This window comes from Triturus cristatus, chromosome 7, assembly GCF_964204655.1.
Source record: "Triturus cristatus chromosome 7, aTriCri1.1, whole genome shotgun sequence".
In the NCBI taxonomy this organism is placed as follows: domain Eukaryota; kingdom Metazoa; phylum Chordata; class Amphibia; order Caudata; family Salamandridae; genus Triturus; species Triturus cristatus.
In genome coordinates, this window is record NC_140590.1 from 494,239,330 (window position 1) to 494,260,968 (window position 21,639).

At 46.4% G+C, this 21,639-nt stretch overlaps 1 protein-coding gene across 4 annotated transcripts in view; it reads left to right on the plus strand.

Annotated features, from left to right (window-relative positions):
• Nucleotides 1-21,639, plus strand: part of OGFOD3 (2-oxoglutarate and iron dependent oxygenase domain containing 3) — a 1,085,915-nt gene that overhangs the window by 656,957 nt on the left and 407,319 nt on the right. For all 4 annotated transcript variants that reach the window (XM_085616866.1, XM_085616868.1, XM_085616865.1 and 1 more), the window contains one exon: nt 15,500-15,564. In XM_085616866.1, the coding sequence (XP_085472992.1) occupies nt 15,500-15,564 (65 nt within the window). The remainder of the gene's footprint in view (nt 1-15,499; nt 15,565-21,639) is intronic.

A 21,639-nucleotide genomic window follows, 5' to 3' on the forward strand; every position in this document is an offset into this window, starting at 1 on the left:
GAAGCCTGGAAATGATTTACCTCCAACTAGGGGTCCTTCAGATAGTTAGAGGGTTTACCCACTCTTCTCTCGTTCCAGCCTGCAAGTTCTCTTGGAAAAGGCTCGGACATATTGCAGAAGAACGCATTCAAGTTAGAACATGGTTCTGCTGTGCTACGGCGGATGAATTCACTTTCCCATCTTAGATCTGCCTTGAGTAAACATGTTTTTGCTCAAAGACCTATTCAGAATTGTTACCATGTCTCATGTGATTTAAACTTTGATAAGCTGCAATTTGTGCCTGCGACAATGAAATTCATTGGGTTCACAGTGACTGAAGAACACTGTCAGTCCTCCACCGAGCCCTCAAGTCAGGTTTGTCATCTGTATCATTGTATTCAGAAGGTGTATTGATGTAGTTGTGGCACATGTGTACTATCAGGGATTTTAGTCTAGACGTACTTGAGCAAGAATTTTTTTTTAAGGTGATATCTCCTGTTCTGGTTTCTGTCCATTTGCACCAAGCCTGTTCTTCTCAAGCTTGCATTTTCGATAAGTATGCCTACGTTTCCTGAGACGATCTGCCATTAGGTCTGTTTCATTGGTGCAGTCCTGGACATGATTCACAGGGAGACGTTTCCTCTGATAGAGACATAGTTGACCATCCAGCGCTCAATCTGTTTCTTTCGTCTGGGAGACAGCCAGCAAACCTCTGTTTTCTGTAGCAGTTGGTACTCTTGGTCTCCTGCATCTGCCTCGAATTGCAGGCCGGTAAAGGGTTTGGTCCTTGCAGGGAAGTCTGATTCGCCATTGGAGCCAGGAGTGGGTGGTCCGTGTTACAGGACCTTCATGCAGACGTGCAGTGGGATTGCATGGAGAGCAATCTGCTTTAAGAAAATCCCTGCTGCTAGCGGTGACCCAAGTCACAGTGGTTCCACCACATCTCTTCTTGGTTGTGGAGGTTCTCCGAGGGTTAATAGCTTTTACGTACACCCAAAGAGGTTCAACTTTAATTCAAACTCCTGGAACTCATTGCAGTCCAAATCACCACTTCAGCACCTATTGGAAAATGCCCAGCAACAATATCCTTTTAGAGTCAGTGGTCTGACGATTGGCCGAGTGTAATCAAATGCAGATCAGTTAAATAACTGGACCTTTTTCGGCTCTGTTGGTGTTTCAGGTGTGGGTTTGGCATGTAACTGACTTTTCTCCAGTTTATGGAATGCTTGTCAATCTTCTTAAGCTAGAGAAGGGATGCTGGGATGAGTATATGTTTAAGAGGCTTTTCGTAGGGCACAGTTTGTCTTGGTCTTACAACCTGCCATCTTCCAGGTAACCCACATGCCATCATGTTAATCGGCCCGATTCACTGATGTTTTTGTGCACCTAAATCGCACTTGACTCTTCAGACACCTTCGCAATACTGATTCCGCTAATGATCTTTGCATTCATTACCAGCATGGCAGAAGTGTGGCATTCACAAGTTTATAGTTGGCAAAATTGCATAGGTTTGTGGGTCTACCACCCAGCAGAAGTAGGTGTACATGGGAAAAGCCTTTAGAGCCTTGCAGCTTAGAGCACTAGCATATCTAAGAAGAAGAAGAATTAAAGTCCACTCCCAATCCTGTTCTCTGGGATCCAGCAGCCGAAGGCTACTTCAGATTCCTCGGGTGCGCAAAGCAAGGAGAGGGGGAAGATCATTCTCCTTCATTTCTGCTGGCCTCTGGAAGGCCCTTCCTACTAGCATTAGGCTTGCTCCCTCTGACGCAAGTTTTAGAAAAAAAACTGAAAAACGTTCTCAAGTTTCAAGAAATACTTTATTCGGTTTTAAAACACAAAAACCATGAAAGCAACAACATCAGATTACAAATTTGACAGGGAGAATATAAAAAGAAAAAACATCGGGTCATATTATATTTCATCAAAGCCCAATTGTTTTCCGAAGTTTAAAAACATTTTTAAAAAAGCTTAAAACTACGGTAACAGTTAGAACAGTATCCATTCGTTGTAATTCTAAAAAGGCTGGGCGACATTTATTTAATTTCTGTTCTTTAAGAAAAGGTATAATAAATTGCCTACGAGGTGAGGTATAAAATTTACAGAAAAATAAGATATGGATGTCAGATTGGGACGAAAGATCATCACACGGGCATAAAGACAGATTGAACGACCATAAGTTTGTTACTGGGAAGGTTAGAAGTCTAAACACAAGATTTAGTCTAAAGTGAGTCAAAAGAAATGTATCATAGTTTGACAATGGCAAAGTTAAGTATGGCTGTACTTTGCTAAGAGTTAACAAACAGAGGTGCGAGGATACTGACTTTTTCTTCGCTTCCTCTTGCCTTCTTATATCCTCGAGGTATTCCATACATAGCTTAGTCAAGAGTTTTCTGGATATACTCTCCATTGAGAGTGGGTCTTCGTAGTATTGTCGACAGCCAATATTGACCAAAAAGTTTTTAACATAATTTAGCCAGTCAGACCTACCCACGTTATCCAGAGTTAAAACATCCTGAAGGACGGCCCGATTCATAACACACTCCCTTGTTGTCCATACCCTATGCCACAAAAGAATGGGTTGGATTCTGATGATGTCAGATATATAAGGTAGGCCAAGTTCAGTGTGACATATGTAGGTCGCAACACTTTGAGGAACTGTCAGGATGTACCTCAAGAACCTATTCTCAACTTTTTGAATGAGATCAATATTGGAATACCCCCAGAGCGCCGAGCCATACATAGCTACCGAGATGCATGTAGCTTTATATATAGTTAAAATTTCTTTTATTGGTTTCTTGCCCAGTTTTTTAGTAAAATCTTTCAAGGCCATTGCAGTTTTTTGGAACAAAAGAGTTCTGGCCTTTACCGCACTGGTCCATGCCCCAGTATCATGGAATAAAACTCCAAGATAAGAGAAGGTAGGGACAATTTCCAAAGGAACATTATTCAAAAACATTCTTTTTATCTGCTTTCCAGAGCCACTACCACAGTACATGGAGAAGGTTTTGCTGCAATTAACCTTCAGATCTAAACTAGACATAAAGATCTCAAATGATTTAACCATGTTTTGTAATGCCATGGGGGTACGGGCCATCAGGACCGCGTCATTCGCATACAGGAGCGCGGGGATAGACCTCCTCCCAACCTTGGGCATATCCCCGCACTCCTGTAATAGGTGACGCTCCAAGCCATTTATGTAAAGCAAGAATAAAAAAGGGGCCAGGACGCAGCCCTGACGCACACCCCGGCCCACCTCTAACCTTCTTGTGCACTGACCCTCATTACCGTAACGGACCGAGGCAGTGGCCCCAGAATATAAATCTTTAAGAAAGCTGAGAATAGGATCTTCCACACCCATCTCTTTCAAAATTACCCATAACTTGGTATGTGAAACACAATCGAACGCCGATGAAAGATCCACGAACGTAAGGTACAAACGTTCGCCCTTTATCCTTATGTACTTTGATTGGAGGATCATTAGATTTAAACATTGTTCGACTGTACCAATGCCTTTTTGAAAACCATATTGCAAGTCGCTCATCAAATCATTTTCATCGGCCCAGTTTTGTAATCTAGCCAGAATAATTCTCCCTAGGATTTTAACGGATGAATCCAAAAGGGAGATTGGTCTGTAGCAAGCACAACTTTGTCTGTCTCCCTTCTTATAGATGGGTACAATGATTGAGGTAAGCCAAGACGGGTTTAGACCCCTTGCCAGTGCTGCATTAAAAAGTTGAACCAGCATTGGTCCCCAGATCTCAGTATTTGCTTTATATAGATCTACAGGGATCCCATCGGGCCCTGCCGCCTTACCACCCTTCATTGCTTTCATGCCCGCTATAACTTCCTCCAAAGTTATTACAAGTCGGTCAACCCCCACATCCATATTAGCCATTGCTGGGGGATCTATACTGTGGCTTACATCTTGGGACTTATAAAGAAATGAAAAATACTCCACCCAATCCTCCTCAGCAATAGCAATACGTGCTTTGGAGTTATCGAAAAGGAACGGAGTATTTACGGCCCTCCAGAATGCGGATGCATCCTTGATTTGTGATGCTTCACATAAAGCTGCCATAGCCTCCTTTTTAATAGTGTTTTTCCTATTTTTTAGAGCATCATTATATTTTATCCTACACCCTCTAATTTCAATAGGGTTTCGAGGAATCCTGTGAATTGCACGTTTTAGGTCAGTAAGAGACCGGGTACAAAAATTATCGAACCAACTTTTCTTACCCTTAGCCCTTGTCCTAGCCTGCACCCACAGGTTATCCTTTATGGTGGAGGCTATTATATTAAAATGCTCAATTATCTTCTCATAGTTGGACTTTTCGTCCAAACAAATAGAGAAACTGCTCTGGCAAGCATTCAGCAGCTTGCCCAAGAACATATCCGGGACCACCTTACCCCACTTTAAGTTGTACCCATTCTGTCTACCTAAAGCTACGTCAGGGGCGGTACACACAATGGGAACATCCTCAAGACCGTCAAAGAAAGGGTTATCAATCTCCATTATTTGGGGCAGATGGTCACTTAATGGTAAATCCAGGGTGCTTGACTTAATGGTCTTGTGGTTGCAATTATTTGAGACGCTAATAAAATCAATAGTAGACTGAGCTCCTCTACCAATAAATGTTGGAACAAAGGTAGTAGGTTTTTGGGCAATTTCATTAGCATAGCCCAAGTCATACATAAATACTATATCATTTAATAAGTCCCCAAGAAGGGAGTGATTGAAATGAGATAAATTTATATCTTGCTCTATTGTTAAACCGCAGATGCCCTGTTTGCCCCTAGGGCAGAGTTTACAATTAAAATCCCCTCCTCATAAGATCATGAATTCCCTGCCAATTTTGTCTGTAACTTGTTGTATATCCTCCCTCAGCATAATTAGGATGCTAGGGATTTCTTTCCTTGGAATATTGTTATAAACATTTATAAAAACAACACTAAACCCCTGCTTATTTCTTAGGGTGATTAGTTGATAAAAACTAGATTTAGACGTGAAATGAATCTTGTTGCATTTAAGCTGGTTGGAAACCAGGGTAAGTAAACCACCCTTGGCTCTTCCATGTTGGCTGCCCTCTGCCGAAGTAAAAAAGCTTTTAAAACCATTAAAGAATACTGGATCTGTAGACCAGGTTTCTTGGAAGGCCAGTATATCATGTCCACCTACGACAGTTTCCCAAGTAGGATTTTTTATTTTCTCCTTTAGCCCTGCCACATTCCAGAAAAGGACTGTGCAAGTTTTCCTTATTTCATTTTCCCCAGGATCACATAAGGACCCTTTATCCATTTCCTTTCCAGATTGCTTGTGGCGACAGCCTTCGTTATTTCCCCTGTCCTTGGCGTCAAGTGTACTTGTTTCCTTACAACAATCTTTCCCAACATCAGCGATAGTCACACTGTGGGCGGTGTGAATTTGTGGGCTGTCCTCATCCTCGACATCCCACGAACCAGCCACATCTCCGGACATCTGAGAGACCTTCACTGGCTCCCCGTCAACAAAAGAATCACCTTCCGCCTCCTCACCCACGCACACAAAGCCCTACACGACCAAGGCCCGAGCTACCTCAACAGCCGAGTCAACTTCCACGCTCCCAAACGCCACCTCCGATCAGCCAACCATGCCCTCGCCGCCGTCCCCCGCATCCGAAGAGCGACTACAGGAGGAAGGTCCTTCTCCTACCTGGCTGCCAAGACCTGGAACTCCCTCCCTACCGACCTGCGCCTGACCCAAGACCACCTCTCCTTCAGGAAGAAGCTGAAGACCTGGCTGTTCGAGCAGTAGCGGCACCCCCCCCTCCCCCCCCCCCCCCCCCCCCCCAGCGCCTTGAGACCCTACGGGTATGTAGCGCGCTTTACAAGTGTCACTGATTGATTGATTGATTCAGGACCGAGGGACTCTGTACTTTTGTGTTATCACTAACTGTGTCAACAGGCCCAACTGAACCTAGCAATAGTCTATCACGAGTAACCTTCTCGTGTCAATCCACGCATTCAAGGCCCGAAAAAACCTCAAACCGGTTATGGGTTGGTATATTGTGGGAAAATGGGACCATGCCTCTGTTAACCCACAGGGAGTTATCACCATGGTTCGGGCCTCGGATGCAGGGATAATGCTGCCTAGGATAAAAATTGGATGGATTGGCTGGTTGCAACAGTGGAGTCCGACTATAGTCATAACACTTGAAGGCAGTCCTATTAACTGAGTGCCTTTTTACCTCCTGATTCTTACGGTGTTGGGCTAGAACATAAGGATAGAAATAATTTAGATAATGGGTAGAGATGGAATCATCGCTACTTTGATCAAACCAGTACCCAATGTGCCTAACGGCTCTATGATCTTTAAAATTTACAATGATCACATCACCTGTTTTGTCTTTGGGACGGGCCCCCACCCAGTAGCAGCGCCTGACGTGTAGAATTTCTCCGTTTATATGGGCAGGCAAGGGTCTATTATTAATCAACCAGTAAATAACTTTATTCCTTAGGGCTTGATGGTCTTCCCTATTTTCAAATGGGAGCTCAGGGACACCCACCATAACAATCACATAAGGAGCAGCTTCCGGCGGTAGGTCTACAATACTTTGAGAGTGCCGATATTTACTTAGGGGGTATCCGCCCTCGCTGTCCTTATTGGCCTTAATGGCCTTACATTGTAAAGGTACTGGGTTTCCTACCAAAGGCAGGTTAACCGTCGTTAGATCCCCTACACTGCATAGGGGTTCCATCCTATTGACAGACTTTTTTGTCAGCAAGGGCGCATTTACCTCCTTAAATTGGGAAGGACAAGATAAGGTTTGAGTACTCTGGATAGGTTTTGGGGTGGTTACAGAGCATAATGGGGCTGGTATTAATACTTTCGACGCGTTTGCAGGTGTTTTGCTAGAGTTCATGTTACCCAAATTATTCGCCAAGTCAGAGAGTGAAGATGAGTTTTCTCTTACTTTTTTCTCAATTTGCTCCAGGTGCGTATTAATCGTAATGATTTTTTCAAAGAGGGGCTGCATGGAAAGTTTAACCAGACGCTCAATCTTTTCCAGAAGGTCAACCTCGTTGATAGCACGGCATATGGTCTCAGGGAGAATTGATGGATCCTTCGCAATCCTCAAATTTGGATGTAAATTCCTCTGGGAATTCTCTATTTGCCTCTCCAACAGTGGGCCTCCCTCTCCCTGCTTACAATCAGCTTTAAATGTGGGCATATCTTTGGGAATGAATAAGATGCTGGTGAGAACTCCGGGTACCATGATGACCCCCCTTCATCACTGCTAGTCGAGAAACTTGGGAAGGACTCACAGATTATATCAGGCGTGCTGAAGGGATGATCATGATCATTGATACAAGGACTAACCAGGAGCTCTCCCGCATCCTCCACAACCCCCGAATTAGGTGAAACAATGTGGTCCTCTAGGGAGGTAACAGGGTGAGTCGTCAGAAGATTCATAGTCCCTGTGTCCCCCTCAGAGGGACCCTTTTTGTGTGTGGTAGTCGCTACTCTTTGTTGGATGTCGTTCCTCCTATGCCTCCGAAGTGCTTTTTTATATTTCCGTACCGATTGAACGGGTAATGGGGTATGCTCGGAATCAACCTTAGCAGTAGCTAGTTGGGCTACATGGCTCTCGACATGCACCTGAGCTAAAGTCAGTGCAGTATTCCCAGCATTAGTAATAGTATTGCTATGGACGGGTATATCTGCCAAAGTAAGGGACAGCTCTTCAGATGGCATGATAGGGGCATCCTTTCCCAAAGATGCCCTTCTGGCAATGTTAATCATGTTTACCTTTTTAATTAAATAGTTGTCCAAAGTACCCACCCCTTGCTGAGTAGACGCACTTTTGCCCTTGGCCATCAGGTACTGATATAACTAATCACTGGCTACAAATAGGGTGTATGCAAACTACACACACAATACTAAACCCAGCTAAGCAACAAGCTTTACTCCAGTACAAAATAGAATAACGAATACTTGCAGAACCAGAGTCTCGGGCCCAGTCCAGTCTCCTCAGGCCTCTGAGGGCCACAGAGGGCCCGCCCTTTGCCCGGGCTTAGCCCGGCGGTGCCCGCGCGCGTGCCCGCGAGGCGGGGGCGTTCCTCAATTTCAAGCGCCTCCTGGCGCGAGAATCCCGCTGACGGCTTAGCGCCGCTGAGCCTCCTGGATCCTGTGGTCCACCCCTCTCGTCAGCCGCGTTGGTGGAATGGCGGCGACGAGGGAAGACCAACACAGTGGGCGGCAGCAGAGGACAGGGTCAGCAGAGGATGGCCGGGTGATTCTCCAAACGGCAAGCAGCAACAACAACAGGAGCCCCCGCTCTGCCGGGGCGCTCCTCAATTTCATGCTCCTCCTGGCGCGAGAATCCCGCTGACGGCTTAGCACCGCTGAGCCTCCTGGATCCTGTGGTCCACCCCTCTCGTCAGCCGCGTTGGTGGAATGGCGGCGACGAGGGAAGACCAACACAGTGGGCGGCAGCAGAGGACAGGGTCAGCAGAGGATGGCCGGGTGATTATCCAAACGGCAAGCAGCAACAACAACAGGAGCCCCCGCTCTTCCGGGGCGCTCCTCAATTTCAAGCGCCTCCTGGCGCGAGAATCCCGCTGACGGCTTAGCGCCGCTGAGCCTCCTGGATCCTGTGGTCCACCCCTCTCGTCAGCCGCGTTGGTGGAATGGCGGCGACGAGGGAAGACCAACACAGTGGGCGGCAGCAGAGGACAGGGTCAGCAGAGGATGGCCGGGTGATTCTCCAAACGGCAAGCAGCAACAACAACAGGAGCCCCCGCTCTGCCGGGGCGCTCCTCAATTTCAAGCGCCTCCTGGCGCTAGAATCCCGCTGACGGCTTAGCGCCGCTGAGCCTCCTGGATCCTGTGGTCCACCCCTCTCGTCAGCCGCGTTGGTGGAATGGCGGCGACGAGGGAAGACCAACACAGTGGGCGGCATCAGAGGACAGGGTCAGCAGAGGATGGCCGGGTGATTCTCCAAACGGCAAGCAGCAACAACAACAAACTCTGTCTCCTTTCACCCCAGCCGCTAGCGCCGAGACACCTCTTTGGAGCAGCTGTGCGCGTTAGAAATTGTTTTTGTGTTGTATTGTTGTAAATATATCAGTTTGTGGGTATTCAAATGTCACTTTCAAACATTTTCCAACGCTGGCAATGGTCATAAATTTAGTTGGATGAAAGGGAGAAAAGCTAGTGCTTTTCCACGGTGGGAAGGGGAAGGAACACAACAATATTTAATAAATGAGGTTTCTCATTTCTAAGACTTCTTTTCTCTGTGGAAAAATATTACATGTGTTAATGCAGATTCGCAAATTATTCACACATGCAGAACTTTCAACCTGTTGGAAATCATGCATGAATACATTTTACTTGTTTCAGTACTCCAGGAAATGTAGGACTGTTATAAATTATTTGCATCACTGCTGGGATTCTGTTTGAATATTTAATGAATCTACTGTAAGGGAAGGAGTAGACTCACAGGAGCAGTTTTCTGATGTGTTTTTCATCAGGGGCTTTGTGAATTGGTGCCTCCGTCTTTATATCTGTTGCCATGGAACATACATACTGGCCAAGATTCTGTGACCAAAAAGAGGTAGCATTAGTCAGGTTTGAAACTGTTAATTAGTATAAGGATGACATCACTAGAAATTATATCACAAAACACTTTTTCACAATAATGACAGCTGTGTACTTTACATCATGACAGCGCGAAGAAGCCTGCCCTGACATATAATGCAGAGGGTAGTAGATAGTTCTGGCATCACATCAGTTCCAACAGACTTTGGAAAAGCCAATAGTTCTAGCCTCGTTAAGCAGGTACAATGGTTAAGTTTCTTTTTAATATTTATTGCAAGCATGTGCCATAAAAACAAAAAGAAGAAAAAGAAAACATGATGCCACCTGACCGTGGCAGCCATAAGCTGGCAATTAAAAATTCAAAAATATTCATGTATTTTTACTAAAACAGATTGAGTGACTCCTAGCACATAGGTGTACTTAGATCACGCACAGAAACACTTCTTAGTTTTGAAGTTCAACGGAGCAGTGTATGATTCGACTTGCTGCAAAACTGCCTCTGAATTACTGTAACCTGAAGACATAGTTTAAAGATAAAAAATACATTAAAAAAGTGTAACGAAAGGAATGACGAAAACACAGAACTCTGTCTTACATTCTTACCTGAGGTAGTCCGGGCTTGAAAGGAGGTGTAAAATGTTGTCAGAAAAATCAGAGGCCCTTTCCGTAGTGGCCCCCCGCTTTGCAGTGCTTCAGTTCATGAGGTCAAAAATCAGCTTATGCTGTTACTCAGAGACATGCAGTTCTTGACAGTCCCAAAGAGAACATCCCACCTTTTTACAGTCATGTTGCCTTTCCAGCAAACTATCTAATGTGAATATTAAGCAGAGGGGAAGAAAGAGCAAGCTTTTATCTAAAACTGTCTCTCCCTTCATTGCCCGCCCCCTCACTAATATGCTTTCCTCTCAATGTCACTCAAGACCAGTTGGGGATACAACTATTAAAATATGGTGTGCCAATATGACTCCGAACTCATCATATACTGCTCCCCCGGGTGCGCACCTCTTTCCCAGATCAGTGTCCGAGAGCAGGAAAGGAAGGACTTCCTCCCTTCTCAGTGGACACCAGTACAACCAATCCGGTAGCTGCTCTCATGCTGAGAGCAGCTCCAGGATTAGTGGGAGCAGACTAGCCAGTGCTCATTTTGATGCTTGGGGCCTGTGCCAGCAGTCCCCAGATGTTTCACAGCCATGGATTTCTGGGTTTACAGTGTGCATGTCAGGCTGGCTGTAGCAATAGAGCTGCTGAGCCCGACATGCACACTGCAGTGGCAGCTGTAATCCTGCATTTGCAGGATTCAGCCACCCACCGCCCTCGCACTGCGGCGTTTAAGTAAAATGTCATTGACATGCCATTTTACTTACTCGTGTGTGCCTGCTGCGCTTGCAACAGGCGGGGCGATGCTCCTCTGCTCAAATGGAGAAGCCGCTCCTGCTCAAGACCGTAATAGTTTACCTTTCCAGGGATGCTTCTGCATGCCTGGCTACCTTCCACATTGTTATTTAAAAAGTAAAAATGATATATGCTTGCCTTGCATATACCGACCTTGCGTGGTAAAGGCTGGCATGGAAAAAAGACATGCAAAGTAATTGTCAAACATTAGGTAGCCTACTGCTTAAATGATATGGGTTAGCAAGTAGGAATATACTGAGGGAAAATAACAAAGGTTTTAATTGCTGGTAAATCAATATTCTATGCCATACCAAAGTGATTAAGGCCTTTATAATAGCAAAAAGACAGGAGAACGGTGGCGAAAGTCTGGCGAAAGGTAGACTGTAGAAGTGAGAGGATAACAGTAGCTAGTATAAGTAACGTGCACTGAATCTAAACGAGGAGAAAAGGCTAAAGGGATATAATGCCACCGGAGGTAAAGTTTCTTAGCTGGAATGTCAGGGAGCTAGGCACCTGCACTAAACGTCATAGAGTCCGCTATTTCCTCAAGAAACATAAGATAACGTTTACATGTCTGCAAGAAACCTATTTGGATGACACATTCCTCCTATTCTACTTATGCTAGGGGCATGCTGATATGGGTGGCTCCGGGTACCCCATTCACACTCCAGTACATTGAAGCCGACGTGGGGGTCGATATGTGCTATTGAGAGGAAAATTGGATGGCAGAGACATAGCCGTTCTAAATACTTATGTCCCGAACACGGACGAGCCGGCCTTTCACCCTGCACTGCAGGATTTATATACAGCAGAGCTGGAAGTTCCGCTCATATGGTTGGGAGATTTTAATTGTTTCATAGATCCTGATCTGGACTTGACACCCACCCAGAGCGGGCACTAAGCCGCATATGACTAAACAATTAAAGAATATGATGAGGGATCTGGGACTACGTGATGTTTGGCAGACACAACACCTGACACAGAGGTTATATAACATGTTTTACACCCACACATAACACACACAGTAGACTCGACAAAATTGCCTGTTTTCTGGCTACCGAAATAACCCACTTGGCTCGATTCTTGTTGAACCATGTTCCAGTGTGCTGCGTTGTACAGTGGAATGTCAAAGAGCAGGGACCCCGTTACTGGAGAATACCATCGGATCTCCTAGAAGATCAGGATGGTAGAGAATCGCTTTCTCGATCGCTTACCAAGTACATGTCCCTTAATTGGAACACCACGGGCAACAGAAGCACAGAATGCAAAGCCCTGAAGGCGGTAGTCCATGGGGCAGGGATGGGACTAACGTACAGAGTGCAGAGGCAATTGCAGCCAGAGTTGCAAGACAGGGAAGATGCACTAGCTGGACTTCAGACGGCCTCCTATGGACAGACTGATACCCAAAGGCGGGAACGCACGCTGCGTGAGCAGGTTACTAACACTTGGGACAGACTGGACCAGTACACTCTCACCCGATATCGCCAGCGGCTGCACGCGCAGGGAGACAAATCTGTCCGCCTTTTGGCCTAGATTTTGCATAGGGAACAAATGCCCCTATCCATTACGTGTATATGGAGTGCGGAGGGTGGCATGGTGTACTCTAGAGCTAGATGATCGGAGCAATTTCAGCAGCACCTGCAGAAAGTGTACACTGCTGACCCAGCAGTTAGAACAGAATACTATACTCCATTCCTAGAGGGGCTCCAGCTGAGGAAGCTCCCCTTGGAAGCTTGAGAGGAATTAGAGGCACAGTTAACGGCGGAGGAGGTACTAGAGGCGATAACTGAAACACCTAAAGCTGAAGTCCCAGGGTGGGGATGGATTCCCAATTGAGTGTTATTAGGTTTACTCGACAAAACTGGTGCAGCCTTTCCTGTAGACCTTTAGTGAGGCCTTTGAGAAGGGAGTATTGTCCCGTCTATGCACGAGGGAGAAATGTGCATGCTCCTGAAGCCGGGGGAGATGGTCAGGACCCTGGGGCGTATCGACCACTCACAATGATAAACACCGATGTCAAAATACTATGCAAGATATTGGCCAAGCGTCTGGGCCCACACATGAGCTTCTTCGCCCATGATGATCAGTGTGGGTTTATACCAGGTCGGAGCACGGTCATGAATATTTGACGCTTAGTGCACATTATGAAAGAGGCGCAAGCTGTTGCAGAGGAGATGGCTCTGATTTCCAATGATCTCGAAAAAGCCTTCAGATACTGTGGTTTGGGGCTTCCTTCAGGAAGTGCTGAGGGGGCAGGGTTTGGACCGCAATTCCGTTGATGGGTCCAAATCCTTTACACGGAACGAGTGTTAGGGTTCGACTGGGACAAGGTAGATCGGCAAAATGGGCACTGGAGTGTGGCACTCGTCAAGGTTGCCCCCTTTCACCGCTGCTATTGGCCCTGGCCATTAAGCCCATGGCGGTGTGGGCCAGGAAGGATCTTATACAATGGGGACTATGAATAGGAAATGGTACCCATCTAGTATCACCTTATGCGGAAGATGCACTCTTTTAAGCTGCGTATCTCCATAGAGCAATCCCCAAACTCCTACGGCTCTTCGATGAGTTTGCTGACTATTTAGGTTTATGCCTTAAAAGGCATAAGTCATTACTCTTCCAATTGGTAGGGCTGGTAGCGGAAAATCCTGAAGACCTACCGAGGCTCTGGTTACGGTGGGCAACCAATCACTTCCCTTATTTGAGCGTACAGGTGGCGCACGGGGACGCACAAGCACTACACTTAAATATGAATAGGGTGCTTGAATCCCTGAAGCGTTCTGTGGCCTTTTGGAATGCGCTGCCTTTATCCCTTATGGGTAGGATAGCTGTGGCCAAAATGGTGGTATTGCCTTGGAGTCTCTATATCTACAAAATTCATTGTGCAGTATACCTATGGCAGCCTTGAGACAGCTGAACTCCTTGCTGGTATCTCTATACTGGACAGGGAAGCGTAGTAGGGTGGCATTGCAGGTCCTATTAAGGAGATATAGGGGGTCCTGCAGGCACCCACATTAGACTATTATGAGGTACAGCTGAAACATGCGGCTCGGTGGATAGACGATGGTGATAATTGGGGAGAAGCGTTTACTCAACGGGCGAATACAGCCAGAAAACCTACCTGCAATTCTGATGGAGGGAGCAGATTCTTCCGCAGAGTTGCCATATATGGTTAAGCAGACAGTATACATTTGGCAAAAGTTTGTGGAGCGAGTGCTTAAACATGCGCCATTTCACCTGAATTTTAGCCCCAGTACGGAAATTAATAGTAAATATGTCATTTCAGGGTTGGAGAGTGGGTGGCTGCCGGGTACTGATGGATCTGCATACTAAGGACACCTTTATCACCTTTGAACAAGCATGAGAGGGGTTTGGGCTGGGGCAAGGGCAATATCTGCAATATGCGGGCCTTATGGAACTGTTCAGAGCAACATGGCCTGCGTATCCAAATGCCCCGCAAATGTCTGAAACACTGGATGTATTGCTAACATGTGTTAGCGAGCGACGGTTGGCGTCATTGTTGTACAGGGCCATGAGGGCGGATTCAGGGGCCCCTCTTCTTAAGGCGTGGGCAGCACTTGACGAGGATTTTCAGACACCCATGGCAGAGAAGACTTGGACAGGGGCATGCTCCTTAACATGCATGGTATCCTGTAACGCCCGCCTAAAACTAATACATTTCGATTTTCTGCTGAGGTGTATATAACCCCAGTGAGACTTCATCATATAGACACTAATCACTCTCATGAGTGCCCCAGATGTAACTGGGCACGAGTAGGTGTTATGCACTTAGCATGGGAATATGCAGCGGTGTATCTGTATTGGGTACATGTGGTTGAGAAAGTGCGTGCGGGGACTGGTATACGTGTGGAGGCTAGCCCCACTCACTGAATGTTAGACCAATTTCCAAGACCTAAGAAGCCCAAAAGGGCATATAAATTGCTGCAGATGACCATGGTATAGGTACGACCGAGGGTAGCCATAGTCTGGATGAGTAATCCTGCCCCAACAATAGATAGCTGCTTGAGAGATGTGAGTGAGTAGTCTCTGGTAGAGGAGATTCATATGAAAGCGAACTGAAAAGATGAAAAGTTAGAGGAGGATATTAGCAGCTGGAGAGAAGAACTATGCAGGGAGCTACTCAACCCAGTGGTAAACGTAGACGTTCAGAGTGAATCTAACGCTAGCGAATGGTAAAGACCGAGTCCAATTATAATATAGCAGAGTATGCTCCTCCTTGGAGCCTATTTATTCTGTAAGCGCATGAACATATAAATTGTAAGCCACTGATGTTGGTAATTGTGGTGTCACTGGTATATACAGACTGATGATACTCTTGTCGATTTTGTGCTGCTGTCATGTGTGTCCACTCACGTAGTTGTTGTTATAAATTGAAACAATAAAGTTTAAAAGCAAATAATAAAAAGACTTGCACTGAATATGTTATGAAATTGTGAAAAAGGATGGTACAGACCCTACCTTTGAAATAATGTTCAAAATCTGTTTTGTACTATTAACTTCAAATTGAGATGAAATGTGTGTCTTCTTTCATAGGCATCAATCTTGGATCTACACTCCGGAGCCCTTTCAATGGGGACACATTTTGTCAACATGTATCGGTAAGAAGCTAATGTTTGTGCTGCTTGTATACCCGAGTTAGAGGCCGCCTTCAGTTTGTCCAAACTTGTGAAACACCCACGACTCGGATGATGAACTTACAATCGAGGGCCCTGGGCGGCTGCACCGCTTCTTCAATCCCTCAGTGCAAGAGGTGACAGTGCTGCCCGATAGAATGCCACCATTTTCAATTCAGAAACACGTGGTAGCCTTAAATGAACACATAAGACAAACCAAGATAAGTGTACAGCTCTGTTAATACAGTATTAAGAGATTCGTTACACAGGGGAGCTTTTTAAATTGTAATAATGTCTGTACTAATTGTGCTGTATTCTTGTAAGTACTTCGGAGAAGCTAGTTGCAATAATGTTTTCTTGAAAATGTTATTGTAATATGCCATTTTATTTTTCATTCTTGTGATTTGTGAACGTGTAAGAAAGGGAGAGAAAAGTAATCTACTTGGGTGTATTTCCGTGGGTATGCCATGGTATTGGCAATGGCATAGCACATTTCTGCCATTTGTATGGTATTTTAGCGCTCCTGTTGTTCAGTTGGTGTCTTTCTGCACAGTCTATGTTAGTCCTGGGTAAGAATGGATCCGTTCGCGACAGTGCTGATTAATGTTCACTGTTGAATTAATTCTTTCGTGGCAAGATTGTGTTTGAGTCTCTATGGGGCGTTTGGAGTATGGGGTGTTTTTGTCTTGGGATGGTGAGCCATATGACTTTGCCATATCTGTCATTCAAGGAGTCTGAATGGCTGCCCTTTTCTTGGAAGGCTGTGTTGTGTTGAGCTGGCTTGTGTGATTAGTGGGGCATTTGTTGCCAATTGTACATCTCCGAAGCTGTGGTTTGTGCATGAGAGTGTGTGTACTATGTAATGTTTTCAGTTGTGACTAATGGCTATGTTAGGGTTTTTTTGTAGTGTTGGAGAGAACCGCTTTGCCAACTAGTGGACATTACCAAATAGTCACTGGCTGGCATTTCTCAAACATCTTTATCACTCACTGGCCTTTTCCAGAGATTTCCGACAATCACACAAAAGGACAGGGTATGTAGTTTTGATATTAGTGACGTGATTTATGTCACCCAAGGCTCTTTAGGGGAATGAGCGGGCAATTTGTGGGAGTGAAAGAGAAGCCTGAGTGGAAGTTGTTTTCCTCAAAATAGCATATGAATAAACGGATCCACATTGCACTGTGCTTGGGTAGTTGAGTGATTTAACTGAAATCCAGTTCGTTATCCAAGCCTCTGATGGCCCTCCTGCTTGTTGGTCTGCTCAGAGTGAGTGAGTTAAAGAGTGAGTGCCAGGGTATGTTGTGGAAGAATAGGCGGAGGAACAAAAGACTGTGAACCTTGTTCGAGTTTGCACAGAGAACGTTTTCAAAGTAAAAGTATCAGCACTACACTGATCTCGACTCCGAAACAGTTGTAATGAATGATAATAGGTCGGGAAAGAGGTAAAACATAAGTACAGCTTTCAATAACCGGAGTAACAAAGGGCGCATCCCTCTTCAATGTCCACCCCAATCAGTTGTCTCATTCTCAAATTCCAGAATTACACCCCCTTATGCAGTTGCACTCATATGAAATATTCCATGTCGCACACCATTCCCACACAATCAGATCTCACATTACCGCAGAAACCAGACGTGCTTTCCTTCTGTGACCCTCTTTCAAGCCTGAAAGACAAGTGAATAGGAGTTATGAAAACTCTGTTTTTTCAGGGGTTCCTGCCACTAGTGAACAGTTTTTCCCCACCCCTCTTTACTTCAGAACCCTGAAGAACTAAGCGTGCCAGACCCAAAGCACTTCAGGAGGAATCACAGAACATAACTCCAGAGAGTCACAGGATAAAAAGGTGCTGTAAGAAATTGGGTTATTGGTTGAGGGGGGTGGAAGCCCCACTCATGCAACAATCACGATTCTTGTCAGAGTGAACCACAATAGTCACTAAATTAATCTGTGATCACCCCTCTGGTAATTTAGAGGAAATGTGTAATGTCTTTATGCAACACACAAAACACTAATAACGTCAAATCCCCCACAAGAACAAACCCAAAACAATTTAGAAAAATAGAGAACATTTTAATAAATAAAATGAGACCAAATCGAATTAAATCCAATCAGTAATAATAAAAGGGATCTTGTCATGCGCAAACATAGCCCAATGGGCGTCAAGGCGCCTAAATCCAAATCCAGCTAATTACAAAAGCTCCAGCAGCTCAACCTGTGTACGCTCTAGAGAAGCACCAGGTTTTAAGGGCCTTTTTAAACAGAGCTAAGGAGGGCAAAGTCTTCAGCTCTATCGGCAGGCTGTTCCAAAGTTGTGGGGCAACAACTGAGAAAGCCCTGGCTCCCCATCTAACGAGCTTAACACGAGGGACAACAAGTTGAAGCAGCCCTGAAGAACGCAAACTTCTCGAAGGGCAGTAACGAGTAAGCAAACAGCTGATGGCGCCTTTGGATTCATCCTCCATTGCTCTGTATGTCAGACACAGAATTTTAAAATTAATTCTGTGCTGAATAGGCAGCCAGTGAAGGTCTCTCCTCGCAGCAGTAGCAGAGGAGGACCTGGAGAGATCCAGGACAAAACGTGCAGCGGCATTCTGCACGATTTGCAGTCGATGTATAAGGCCCTTGTTGGCTTCCATGTAAAGAGAGTTGCAATAATCCAACCTGGAGCCAACAAGGGCGACTGCAATCTGTTTACGAGCTTGAAGTGACAGATAGCTGCGAATTCTATTGAGCGTCCTGATCACGCCCCAGCAGGTCGAGACAGTCCGATTCACCTGTAGGGACATTGAGAGTGAGGTGTCGAACATTACACCCAGATTTCTGGCAGATTGAGATGGAGTCGGGCAGATACCCAGAGAGGAAGGCCACCAGTCACTTGACCAAATCTCTTGGTTCTTCCCGAAGATCAAAACCTCAGTCTTGTCGCCATTTAGCTTCAGGGAGTTTGCAACCATCCAGTCTGCAACATGTTGCATGCAAGACCGGAAGCTAAAGGCAGATGTTTTGACAGAGGATTGAGTCAGCGAAACCATGATCTGGGTGTCGTCGGCATATGATACCACCTCCATCCCCTGCGATCTCACTAGTCTAGCAAGGGGGGCCACGTAGATATTAAACAGGGTGGGACTTAATGCCGACCCCTGTGGCACCCCACATTGCAGAGACTTTGCAGGGGAGAGGTGGTTGCCGAGCATTACTCTTTGTTCCCTATCAAGGAGAAAGGAATTGAGGAGACTCAATGCCGAACCAGTGACACCTGCTTCTCTAAGCCGAGATGTTAAAATGGCCGGGGACAGAGTGTCAAAAGCGGCTGTGAGGTCCAATAGCACAAGAACAGTTGTTTGTCCAGCGTCCACCTTGCGTCGGATGCTATCGACTACAAAAGTAGAAGCGGGTATCTGGTCGTGCAAAACCAAGTTATCGTCAAACATAAAGGCCAACTGCGATAAAGCACAGGTTGGATAGAAGTGGTGGATTGGGCCCTCTATTGGCTTATTTTCGGACTTAGAAACATTTCTGAAGAAAAGTTCTTGAGAAAGTAGGCTTCAGCGGTGCAAGGCAGCAGATAGTGTCGTCATCTGAGTCGTTGACACAAGGAAGCCTGCAGGTTGAAATTTTGATGAAGCTGTCAAACTGCAGGGAAAAGCTCAGAGTGGAAAAGGCTGGATTTTCAGGCCGGTTAGGTCATTGTCGAACCTGGTGAATACTTCCACCTTCGGACTTAGACAATTTTGTTTCTCGTCCCAGCTGGGTAAAGTTGTAGGCTGTAGCCGAAGAGGGCTGCATGAGGCCGATGCCTTTGCCGGGAGGTCCCGCCGAATAGGATTTGTGGATGCAGAGAAGAATGTAGCAGAGAATAACGCAAAGTCAGGCCAACTGTCAATGTACTTTCGGTGGATCCGCTGGCAGGTCTACTGTCCATTTTCCAGTTAGTTATTGTAGAAACATTTTTCAAAGTCCCAAATTTTAGATAAGTGCTACCAACACCACTACCAATGGTCCAGGACCTGGGGGGGCACCACTTGGGTTTAGGACTCACTCCTGCAGATGCCAGCAGTTGGGATAACGGTCATAGGAGCTTGTTATGTCCCTGGAGTTCACACTGCAGACCAGCCAACTATTGACAATGGAGTCACTTCTGGTGGCCCTGGGTTCAAGTAGTTGGTCCAGTTCTCCTTCAAGCCTTCAAGAAGCAGGGCACTTCTTCCGGTAGCAGCAGGGCTGTCCTCTGGTGGCAGGGCAGAACTTCTGAAAGCTCCCTTAAGTCTAGGAGTGTGCTGAAGAGTTGTTCTGCGGGTCAAATATATATACCTGGTTCCACCCAATGCATGTGGGGAAATCCCTGCCATACCCACGCATCTGGTTGTGAAAAGTTCTTCCCCTCCCCTGTCAAGGCTGCAAGAAGTCTGGGGTGCCAAAAGGTTAGTGTCAGGTTCCTTTGTGTGTGCTAGAGGCAAGCTCTTTGAAGTGTAATTGGGACATTAAGGGAATTTCAAAGTACAATTCATTTGTGTTTAAACATTACACCTCTACCTGCGCCCAATCCTAAGTTAGAACTTATTAAATTTAATGAGGTAACCCAGTGTTAGTCAATGGGAGAGATAGGCCTTACAGTAGGGATAAATGACTTTTGGACTTTTCCATACTAGGACATGTAAATCTTAAACCTGCATGTCTAAGTTTTTAAATAAAAGGCAGCTGGCCCTACGAGACTTTAGTACTTATCTTAGGAGTGATTTTTATGTATTAAAAAGGAAGGGTTAGGGCTCACAAAAGTTTTTTTTGCAAGATTGAAATAGTGTTTGGGGGCGTTAGGTGGCGCACATCGAAGATGGCTGAACATCTGTGAGGCTCTGGAGGCTTGGCAAACTAAATCCGGCATTTATCCTCTACTACCGTTGAAAATCGCGCTGCAATGCGGCGGATCTAGCCCTCGAGAACTGTAGCCATACTGGTGTGAAAATCGCACCTGTCACGTATGCGGTGGCGTCGCTGGAGCAGACTGTTGGCTGCGGGGGACTGAGGTGCCACTGATTCGGTAACACAGGGCGGCATACGACTCTAACGGAGCCTCAGGGATCAAACGTGGCGGTAGGCCTGGTGCTGCACGCGTCGCTCCCCAACCCCTTGCCGAGAGTCTTGTTGCAAGCGGTGAGCAGCTATGAAGAATGACATGACCCCCTGGGGATAATTTGACGCGGATGGACCCCCTGTAGTTGTGGCGGTAAGCAAGCGATGCGAGACGCAGGAATTGGTGCCAATTTTCTGTCGCGACTGGTGCTGCGTGGGAATGAGTGGACCTCCGTTCCGAACAGGGACCCCCTGTGTGGCCCCCGATGGTGCCTGCTGTTGACCTGCTATGCTGACGGGCACGGGCGGGTGGAGCCGCCTAAGACGCAGAGCGCCCTGGACGAGCTGCCGCCATATTAACTGCGCTGAGAGAAAACTGCTGACGTGACCAAGGGGTGCCTCTAATGAGATGTGGGCTGCACTTTGCTAGCATACCTACATCTACCACGGTGTCTTCGTCCTGAACTTGCCTGCATCTCCAATATTGCTGTATGGCTGGCAGTTGCTGCTGTTGGGGTGGGCCTCGGGTGAAGCAGCCTGCATCTGATACACGTGCACTTGTCCCTACTGGCTGGGGCCTGCTACTGACTGCACAGGCGGCGACGGGCAGCAGCCGTCAGAGACTGCCTGGAAACTTCTCAGGGATATGTGGGGGATTGGAGAGGTGCGTATGAGGAGCAGGCTTTGGCGTGTCTGCCCAAACTGGTGAGCTGACAAGGACTGGGCACCACTCCACAGCAAGACAACTCCTTCTTCTGCTCTACCAACTGAAGTAATGTACTAGTGCGGCCTAGTGCTTCGCGGGCCGGCTCCACGGGTGTAGACCCACCAGCTCAGAAAAGTCTGTTGAGAGGGCGCTCCTTTACTGGCATCTTCCTGAGTCATAGCACCATACGGACTTTACAGCACTGCATGCCATTGATCCGAACTGCCTGCTCCCTGCTTAAAGAACCAGTTGCCATACCTACACGTGGCATGCTCATGCATCTC